The following is a 10911-nucleotide window of genomic DNA, read 5'->3' as shown; positions in this document are numbered from 1 at the left end:
CCATAAAAGGGATAATACGGCACAATTCATTGCTCTTTGACAATTTACTACATACGTCTTTCAACCTGTCACACACACACACACACACTATGTAGACACAATGGGCTTCAGCTTTTTAATGCCAAACATTGAATCGGTATGTCCCCGGCACGTCTGCAATTGTGCAACATCATTTACCGTATTCTTTTAAAAGGTATTATTCAGCATTTGTACGCAAATGTCACATTGTGATGCAAAGCTTCGCTGATGTGGGGAGATAGGTAGGTACCCATGTATCCTTTCCACAGCTTGTCCTTTCGGCTGGGTCACTCAATTCATGCAATCAATTTGAGTAAAACTTATAACAAATCAACTCCCTGGTTGACAATAATTTAATCCGTAAAACTGTACAAATTACGGTCGGTCGCTTATCTGTATGCATATATAATATCTCTATATGTATATATTTACAGCTATGTGGATGGTTACTAAGTATTTGGTTTGTTTGCTGGCGTCCTTTCGCCTCGCCTACCTGAATGAGAAATCAGTTTTCAACATTTGCACACACGCGCAGAACGAAAGCTAACAATGACCGTAAACAAATACAAATAAGTATTTTGTAAAGCTTTATTTGGCAGCTGTCAGCTGCGGCTTTGATACGTAAGCGTTTGAAAGTTGACAGGGAAGCGTCTGTCTGCCTTACAGCCGCACTTTACATCGCAGTTCTTTTAGTTTGATATTATCAACCAAATTTTAGTTTTCCTTTCAACCTTTTCTACGAAGAATTTGCTTACTGGGTCACTTCGCTTGGGCAGCCTCTCCTCCTCCATGTATCCTTTCTGGCACAGGTTGTGGATTTTCCAAGTTTAAGTAGGGTCAAATCGATTCACATTAAATTTGGGTGCCAGCTGGACTTTTTCTAATACAATTGTCTGTATGGCAACCCTTTTTATTGGTCAGACAGTCCGCCCGTCTATAGGGTTAGGTGTATGTGCCACCCTCTAAGTGTCTGGGCGTTTTTATACGAGGCATGTTGCTGACATGTTTTTGTGAAGTTAATGATTTTTAACAAAATACTTCTAATTATATTGTAATTAAAGCATAATGACAGGCAATTTTAGCTTAACCCTAGGTGTTTGTGGAATATTGATTTATTTAATATTAACCAACTAATTTGCAAAGGGGACATATTTAACATATCAAATGTATATCAATTAATAATGACTGTCAATTAGTTAAAGAAACGCTAGTCACAACAATACAGTAAATCATGCAGATTTGTAATCAATTTAGTCTTTTGTCCAACTACTAGTTCGATATACAGGGTTTGTTCGGAAAGTAATAGGACTGAGTCGATTTACGAAACTTTATTGGCGGAAGAAAATCAGTCCTATCACTTTCCGGACAAACCCTTTACTTCAGCACGACAAAACATTCGCTTTTCCCCACAATTGTTGCATGCTGCTTTAAACCAGACATAAACGCAGAGCTTGTCTCTTGTATTGGTACATTATATAACCACAACTCGCACTTTCAGCTCCGATCTGGAGAATGAGAACTAATCGCTAAAATAAACAATGAAGAATGCGTCATTTGCAGTGCTTTACTGCTTTTGGCAACCGAATATTAAAATATGCTAAGGATGAGCACACACAACGACTTATAAAAAATGTCTTTTCGCTCACCTTTCTACACAGTTTTCTTTCAAGTTTATTTCGCTAAGGGCGCCCAGTGCTGGAGGTGAGAGCATAACGAGGGAGTAAAGAAAATTTATGCGCGCCTTGAACGAGTAAGACGACCGCATAACGAAAAATAAAAATCCATGTGAAAATGTATGTAAGTTCCCATAAGCTACTGTATATGAAGTACTGCTTGGGCTGGTTCTCCCATGCAGGTACGCAACTGTCAGAGACCTTGTCTGCCACATATAGTATACACTTGCACAATGGAAGACTGAAGACTGTGGCATCTTACGGGACTTTGTGTGCGTGTCTTCGCAGGACTTGTCTGCGGCAAGCGGACCGCAGGATATGCCACATCGTCGAAGCCGTAATTTTCAGCGCTGCTGTGGGACTCCTTCCACATTTCACATTGTTTTTCGTTTACGCTAAAGTAAGCCCTGCAAGTAGTTATGTGAAAAAATGGCGCAATACCGGGGAATATACTCGCTTTCTTGCGCTAAACTGTTTACTTACAAGTAGATGCGCCAGCCATATCATGTATCCATGTGTGCTTATTTTGGTATGAAATATATTTGCAATATCCGCAACCAACCTCACACATATGCGCCACGCCATGGAGTCTGCAGCACGCAGTGGATTCGGCAGTCTGCTTTTATGCAACGACCTAAAGCACACTATAAAAATGCGTTAATAATGAAAGCCGGCTTTAGGAGCTCGGAAGGCGCTGTAAATATGTGTATGTTGGCGCTGGGTCTTAGCATTTCAACTTCAAGAAAGGTAAAGGAAACGAAATAACGGATAATTATATTGACAACAACAAAACCTTTTATGACAGCAACGAAACGTGTGTTTAAGAGTATGGCACTGCAACAGGACCATTCTTTTTTGGCATTCAAAGTCAATGCTGCAACTAAATTTTTTACGATTATGTCAACCATACGCTCGTAAACCTACATAAAAACTTAAAAGCTATATACAAGGGAACCCATGAACACCAAATATTCTTTCGATGTTTAAGACTTTGGAAAATGATACTAAATTTCGAATTTGTTTGTATTTTTAAACACTTGAATCTTCATAGTTAAGTAAGGATGGCTTTAAGATTGTGTGAAGCCAGGCACATCAGAGCTGCCGATAACTTTTATTGAGCTGGAACTTTAAGAGAAGGCAGCCGACAATCACTATTGTCGGCGAAGTTGTCTATAATTGTCTACAAATCAGAGGAACTGGACATGCCACAGAGAAAATCTCAATCGTGCCTACTTTGGAAAAATTTGAAATAAAATCGAGTCATAAATATGGAATATACTTACCCTCAGAGTATACATTATTTTGAATGATGGGATACGAGTTTGACGCAAAGGTAACCGCGGTTTCGAATGCAGTTTCAATAAAGAGTCAGATTAGGTCATAAGGTTGGACCAAAATAAATGGAGCTCAAATGAACAAATATTTGTCATTTGTGTTACCCAAAAACTGCTTAAAGACCATCATTTTATAGTTCGACGAAGTGTTTTGAGCTTACCAAAAATTTAGTAAGTCAGTTAATATCAATCACTTCGTTAGGTTCTCCAAAAATGTGTCTATCGGGATTCTGCAATCTTAGACTGCCAAAGGTTGGACAATAGAGCAGAAAGTGACAAGATGATTCCATTTCGCCTTGCTAAAACAGCTTTGACTAAAAGTATCCTATAAAATATTGAGCCTGTTGGTCGTCCAGTCAGAACCGCTACAATAGCTTGACTTTGCTAAGTGCAAGCTGTTCGGAGGGCATCTTATGGTTCACGCAGCCGCACAAGTTCTGGTTTTTGGCCAGCTCCAGCCAAGCTCCCTGCAGGTTCATAAGGCCAGCGCTAGAGCGGAAGAGGACATCGAAAAACCGACTCATTTTCAATCGGATGAAATTGGGTTAAGGATGGTCTCCCTAGCAAGCTCAGTTTCCGGCGATTCCGCTGTGACTGGGTACCCATACAATTCTTATATAAAGTAAAACTTGAAGCTGTTAATGAAGTCAAGCATTCATTTACAAGTCTTGAGCGCACAGTCAACGAGCTCAAAGCCAGGAAAATTCCCATATGTCTCTGCCTGGTAACCCTCATTAACCCAGTTTCCGTAAAACTTAGCTCCAATAGCAGATTTCGACGCCAAGTAACGAGCAGTAGTGTATGTCCACAGGCGCTTCATGGAGAATAGCATTGAGTGCCATTGTTGGTGTTGTGCTTAGTTACCTTAAATGCCGATGAGTGCCGCTATTTAAACACGCTACAGCTGCTTAGCTAGACTAGTTTTCCCCGGGCTTAACTGCGGTTTCATAGAGCCATATCATTAATTTTGATGAGAGACCTCTAACTCTTTCCATTTGCTTTTCTAAAACAATATTGGGCGACTGATGCCTTCCTCTATCTCTCTTCGATGTTTGACTTCCATGAGAGCGTACACATAAACTTTGTTTATTAAAACACTTCCAATCTCATAATCGAAACACTCAAAATTAGTATTTTAGAGCTATACAGGAACTTTCGAATACGAGATGCCATCTCTATGGTATAATATTTAAAGGTGTTTAAAGTTGCCTAGAACATTAATATCGACTCCCTATTCTGCTTCCTAGTTTCGGGTTTTTTGCACAAAACTCAAAATAATCAACATGAAAAACATTACTACAACTTTTTCATTTAAATAATGTCGAAAGCGTACGTCGGACAGCTAAACAAAAATTTAGAAACTTCAATTACATTAATTGAACCGTACCTACTACTGCTGTACACAGGGCACTTACCTACCGAAACAGTAGTCATATTTGTACGAACTCCACGCGAACTATGCTCCGTTATTTGTGTATTTCATGTATTCATGTGTACTTATGTCCACATATGCATACCTCTGTATGTTCGTATTGAATATATCTGGGTTTTATCTAAAATAACCTCTGGCTTGTGGCATGGAAGACCGACGTTGGCGCGGCAGTGAAGTGTCACTTCACCGGCGCCATTTCAATTCGCTTCACTCATATTCGGGATTTTCTATTACCACAAAAAGTTATTCGGTCGTGTAGTTGGTTAGCGCACCAAATTCAACTCGCCACAATCTTTCAGCGCTATCTGTTGTCTGGTCGCGTGTGGGTTCATACTATTTTGGGGCATGTTAATTTGTGGAGGGAAAAATTTTACTTTACATGCATCACAAATTTGATTATATAAATACTAGAAAAGTCTCTTAAATTTTTAATAACTTAATTAAAAATGATAAAAATATTTTTAATACAATATTTTTGTTCTTTTTTGTTTTTAGAATAATCAATTTAACCTATTTTTAAGCTTAACTAGTAATTACAACCGTGATTCAGATTCGTGTACGCACCCGTGTCCACACAACTCCGATGTTCAATTGTGAGAATTTTGCGAGCTTGTTTGGCTCTTTGCTCTTAAATTTGACCGTTAGATAAGCAGCCAAGCCAGTTATTTATCTGTTTCCGAGCCTCCTGTCAAGAAATCTTGGTATAAGTTTCTCTTCAAACACATTATCCTTGATTCAAGCGTTGAACCTGGGTGTGCTCGCATGGCAGTCAATCGCACTAACCATTGCGCTACGGAGACCTCAAAAGAGCAGGGCAATAAACGTGCATATTTAGACATGCATATGTTATAACTTACGTGGAGAAATAATGGCTAGATATCTTATGGATATGAGTACAGGGTTTGTCCGGAAATTAATAGAATTTGTTTGAACCAATCGTTACAATTATTTAAAAACTTTCAAAATAGGCTCTTTCTGCGTCGATGCAGCGTCGCCAACGCGATTTCCAAGTATGCAGGCGTCGTCTTGAGAGGCGAGATGCATGCTGCTTGGATCCCATCTGTCATCTCAAAATGGTTGCCTTTCATCAGCCTTTTAAGGCAAGGAAACAAAAAAAAAGTTGGGGAGCCACATCTGGGCGGTAGGGCGGCTGCGGAAGCATTGGGATGCCGGCTTTGGTTAGAAAGCTGTTCACAAGAAAGGCGGTATGAGTCGGGCGTTGTCGTAGTGCAACTTCCAATCGGCTGCGATGTCTTGTCGGACACGATTGACCCTTCGTTTCAGTCTCTTGAGGAGTTCCACGTAAAACTTGGCTTTGATGGTTTGTCCAGGAGGAACAAATTGATGTCAAAAAAAAAAAAAAACAATGAACATAGTTTTCACTTTGGATTTGCTCATTCCCGACCCCAAAAAGGCCTGATTTTGGACCACCTTGACGAATATCGTCTTGGAGTGCTCTGCAACCTCTATAAATTCATCGATACACACTCGTCCTTAACGAAGCTTCATCGCCAGAAATTTAATTGAATTCATCGATGCACTTTTGCTGTGTTAATGTACGAAGTTTTCGAAGAAAGTTTTAAAAAATAATCTCGCGAAAATATTGGCTATTGAATTTAATTTTGTGGCCGAGATGAATATTTTAAGTAACTGTAAACAGCATAAATAGCGCTCGTATATCAAAACGTTCTGAGTGTGTATAACATCAAATATATTAAAATTTTTGGTAAGGTTGTGAGGGTCCAGATGCCCAAATATAAAATGCAACCTACGTATATAGTTATAGTAAATCGAACGATTTTTTTTGGTAAAACTCTACTTTTTTATAATGCTGCCTTTTGTCAGTTTTTAATTTCTATAAACCGTAAGAGAAGCTACCGTCAAGAATGCTTTTGCTTTGTTATATTAGTTTAACACTACAAAGGGATATTTCCAAAATATATTTTTGGCTTTTTGTACTTCGATCAACAAAGTTTTTAGTTTCAGACTTCTTTCACATACATTTTCACAAATTTCGTGTAATTCATTCCTTTGTCCATTTCTCTATTTGTTCTTCAATAGTTGATTCCACTACTTTGCCGCTCGCTTTGGCCATTTTCCAAAAGTATATCGTCACATCGGTTAAAAACTTCTTAGTGGTCTCTTCCAGACCAGCATCGTTAAGGATTTCCAGATAACGCATATTTGAAACACCAGTATCCTTCTCAATATTGAGTAGAAAAGCACTTTCGCTGAACTAAAAAACAAAAAAATTGGAAATTATAATTCAATATGTAAATGGAAAGTTACTTCTGACTGCCGTGCTTACCTCAACGAAAGTGTCACGCCACATGTTGTCCTTCTCCTGCACCGAGTCCGCCAATATGGCTTTCTCCAAGCGCTCAATATACTTGTTTATATCCGTTACGCGCTTCACAGTGGTCGGTAAAAATGCCCTTACCTTACTAAAATAATCAATTTGCGAGCGGAATAAGGTGTTTAGAAAAATTTTGGTCTCATTCAAGGCCTCGCGTTCGAATTGAGCACGTGTGGCGCTGCTAATGAAGCTATGCTCAACTGCGTTCTCAACTGGACTTTCTGTGACGACGGTTTCCTCGCTCTCGGCGCTACGCGGTACGCGTGCTATGTGGGCGCAAATGTAAAGCTGCGGCACGGGAAGCAGATATATTGTATGTTTATACATGTATGTATAGCATATACATATGTATGTATAATTTTATTTTGTTAAAGTAGTCTTAAGTATTATGGAGTCTTACCTCAGCGCTTAACAAGCAGATAAAGGTGATTACAATTAGTTTCTGCGTCATTTCTTGTCTCTTTGTACACTTTCACAATAGTTTGGGCGGGACTCGCTTTCACACAGTTAACAGAGTAGTGCCTGCGACACCTTAAGCTATAAAACTGCTACTGAAGATTTATTTTTATGTAAGTAAATATTTTTGTCTAAGACAGTTGAAATATGAAATGTATTTATTGCGCTGACGTCTTATCAGCTAACTTTTGTCACAGTGTGGCATTGCTGCTGACTTGGTCGCCACAACTGAGAGAAATCATTTCACTTAGTCTTCGTGCTGATAACACAGATATTTTTAAATGCGAAGCAAATTGAAACAACTTCATTAAATACACAATAAAGTACATATTATAATTGAAATTCCAAAAAAAGAAAATAATTAATTAAATATTGATAACGCATCGTGAGCTACACACACACTCGTCTTAACTTTGTTTATTTAGCTTAAGCGAGACTGCAAGCTGAATGGTTAGTCTGGCATGCCGAACTAATTTTCGCATTTTTTGTGTATCACAGCCAGTTTTATGCGCCTCAACACTCGTTTAAGTAGCGCTATTAGCTTGCTTATCGCCATTATCACCTTCCTGTCACGCTTTACGAAAGCCGGCGCTGCTGCCGGGAATTACACGTACAAATTTCTGTATCCCCGCGATTTGCCGCCCATCAGTGTGCGCTCATCTAAAGGGGAGTGTAACTGTCATTGAACCCTTTTCAATATGCAACAGCTGTGAAATGTGCTTTACAACTGTGTCCGTTGTCCGTTGCTTGCTTTGATTGCTATTCTTATTTGCTCTGCCATTCTCTCTCGCTTACGTACGGGTTAGCAGCCTTTCTTTTCACACCCCCAACAGACGTCAATAAATATTGCATTGTGCGCTGTGTGTTGTGCGCCATTGCTCGCCTATCACTCACTTGCGCCAGCGCTTATCAGCGTAAGCGGCCCATAAACCCCCTTCGATGGAAATGTATGCGAGAATCCGTACACATGTTCGACATTTTCAATTCAAAGTGAAATCGCACAATGGAAAAAATGGGGAAAAAGTCTAAAGCAGTCTGGTAAAAGCGCTTCAATATTGTCAAGTGCAAAAAATCCGAAATAAAAGTAAATGAAATGGGTGAAATTCAGCTATGAAGTGTATTTGGATCGATTATTTCTGTTATTATTTCATTTCTACTGTATTTTGAAGAGGGAGTTACAATTTCCGAAACATTTACAATAATAGGAGCAAACACGTCTTTGATAATTTCTAACACGTGTTGGGGTTTATGAACACCCCATACCTAATGTCCATGCAGACATGAGAGGGCTTTCTGATTCAGCTTAAAAAGTAGAAATTCGTTGAAGGTTGAATATATATACCCCAGTATCACGACGTAGGCAGGGACGGGCTCGCAAAAGTTCGAGCTGTTGTAGTATTGAGGTAACTAACTTAGCTCAGACTTCCTACCTAGGCATTCGTTGCTCCTCAATAGCACAGCTTCCATAGGAGTCTGTCTGACTATGGTTGGGGATACAAAACGGGATGGTTCAAGGTGTCATGTAAGTAAATCTAAATAAAACTTTAAAGGAGTAGTAAAAATTTAAAGTAGTTGTTCCCAGAAGGAAGCAGCATTTGTAACCAACTCGAGTACAGCCAGCGCAAAAACTGGAGCGAAGCTTGGTTCATGGGCAAAGCATAGTACGAACAAGGTAGTTGAAGCTAACGCCGGGCAGCCGGTACCAAATCATCTTGCAAAGTGTGGCTGCTAAGCAGGTGGACGAAGAAGGTGGAAGGCCAAGCTAAGAGAGGGTTTGCAGAAAAGCGACAAGCTGCCTACCAGTTGAAAAAAGTGTAGCTGCAACTGCGAATCAAGCAGCAGCCAAAGGACATGCTTTAAGAATCCATTGACTGTGCGAGAGCAGTCTTGCTAAACTTTTAAACTATTATTGTTGGTGTGAAAAGAAAAAAATCCCCAGAACCCATTGGAAATTAGCGTCGACTCGGAGGTTGCACAGATAAAACTTTTCGTACTGATGAACTTCATCAGAAGCACGGGGTATGCCAGAGAGGAGCCAAAAGAGTGAGGGGACTTTTTCCCAGTGGTATCAAATGAGCCTAAAGACTTAGGTGGACATTTAGGTAGCTGTTCTATCTACCAACCTACCTATACCTTGGCACGTATCCCATTTTCTAAAGCAAGTCCTATCATATAGATTGGTAATAACTATTCTTAAAGTGCCGTTATGAACTTGTTTCTTGCCCAATTCCACTATTTTTGTATGTGTGTTTTATCGACTTATATTTTACCTAACTTTAGATTAGATCTGAGGTAATAATGAAAAAATTACATAGTCAAGCTTAAATCAGACTAGCTTTACTGGATATAAATTTTCATCAAATCTGATTAGATTAATAAATTTATTCGGTTTAACTTTCAATTCAATCGTGATTAATACAAGCATTACAATTTCAAATTTCATTTATCAATAAAATGCACAACGCTTTTCCGAAAACCCCAAATTATACGCATATTTACACAGCGCCCGCATGTATGCTATGGCAACCGCCCACGGCCAACACGTCGCGCTAAATCAATTTCAATTCAATCCGCTTATGCGTTTATTTTTGTGCAAATAATTAAAACTGTAGCTGTCGCTGAGCACTCAAAGCAAAAAAAAATCTGTTTACAAACAGGCATATTGTAAATCCTGCTGAATTGAATGCGTGTTTTAATTATGCATGGGCGGTGCTGGCGCCTATGCTTATGCAATAAAAATGGATTTCAAGCGAAAAATTACAGTGCACATAAGCCGTCAAAGCTGCTACAGGTGGGAGGTGAAGCGATGTCATGGCATAAATGGACAGCGGCCGAGCGAAAAGCGACGACTGGCGGTGCACACTGAATGGCAGACGACATTTTTTCACCGTCGGTCTGCGTCGCAAACGATTAACGTGTATTCGTGTGCGCTCAGCTGTTTCCGAAAACAATTTTAAGGGTGTATAACGGCTGATGGAGGTCGGTTATGTAAATTCTTTAGTGCTGCGGTACGTCGGGCAACTACCCAAAACCATGTTGTGCACATTTTGTGGAATTATCGCTCGCTGTAAACAAGTAATGATGATGAGATATTTGGATTTTTCCACTTTGTTTGCCCTTAACGTGGTAATGGAGGACCATATTAAAGTTTTTGTGCTTCAGGTCATATATTATGGCCAGATCTTGCTAAGTAGTAATACACGTGACAACTTTTAAACACTCTTTCTCTTAATACAGGAAATACATGTATAATACAATGTATAATACTTTTCCATTAAAGGTTTCACGCTTTTTTACTTTACAATTTTTCTCGTTTGCTTCATTATTTATTGACAATATAATGACTTTTGCAATTTTTATGCTAATTGCATCATATTTTATGTTTATGAATTTGCAGTTGTGCATAGTCCAGTCCGTTCTTATCAATTGGTTATTGTACGAGTTATTATAGCGATTATCATTAAGCTACTTTCATGCTTTCCGGCGATGTCACACTTTGAGTTTCTCGTTTACAAATAGCATTATGTCATAAATTTTTGACTCAATGTCGTATCTGATAGGCCTATTAATATTGGGCAATCCAATATGCCTTAACCCTATCGCTTCATTTATCAGGCGGCTTTCTGTGTGGTCTCAATGGTG

General features: G+C 39.2%; 3 protein-coding genes across 4 annotated transcripts in view; 2 read left to right on the top strand and 1 right to left on the bottom strand.

Moving 5' to 3' along the window:
• Nucleotides 1-10911, top strand: part of LOC105232266 (40S ribosomal protein S8) — a 366487-nt gene that overhangs the window by 137591 nt on the left and 217985 nt on the right. Inside the window, exon 1 of one of the 2 annotated variants that reach the window (XM_049447850.1) lies at nucleotides 5527-5534. The exons of the other annotated variant lie outside the window; for it this stretch is intronic. Within the exon in view, the coding sequence (XP_049303807.1) occupies nucleotides 5531-5534 (4 nt within the window). The 5' untranslated portion in view covers nucleotides 5527-5530. Of the gene's footprint in view, nucleotides 1-5526; nucleotides 5535-10911 lie in introns of those variants that run through there. 2 annotated transcript variants of the gene reach the window in all.
• The window catches only part of LOC105232275 (centaurin-gamma-1A), a 267016-nt gene that overhangs the window by 52895 nt on the left and 203210 nt on the right, over nucleotides 1-10911 (top strand). The window lies entirely within an intron of this gene.
• On the bottom strand, nucleotides 6348-7914 carry LOC105232269 (uncharacterized). The gene is made up of 3 exons (XM_011213910.4): nucleotides 7214-7914; nucleotides 6766-7101; nucleotides 6348-6693 (listed from the first exon to the last, which is right to left on the bottom strand). Exons 1-3 carry the CDS (start codon nucleotides 7262-7264, stop codon nucleotides 6481-6483), a joined length of 600 nt encoding a protein of 199 aa, XP_011212212.2. The 5' UTR covers nucleotides 7265-7914; the 3' UTR covers nucleotides 6348-6480.

The sequence above is a fragment of the Bactrocera dorsalis genome, chromosome 1 (assembly GCF_023373825.1).
Source record: "Bactrocera dorsalis isolate Fly_Bdor chromosome 1, ASM2337382v1, whole genome shotgun sequence".
In the NCBI taxonomy this organism is placed as follows: domain Eukaryota; kingdom Metazoa; phylum Arthropoda; class Insecta; order Diptera; family Tephritidae; genus Bactrocera; species Bactrocera dorsalis.
This window is presented reverse-complemented; position numbering and strand designations above follow the sequence as displayed.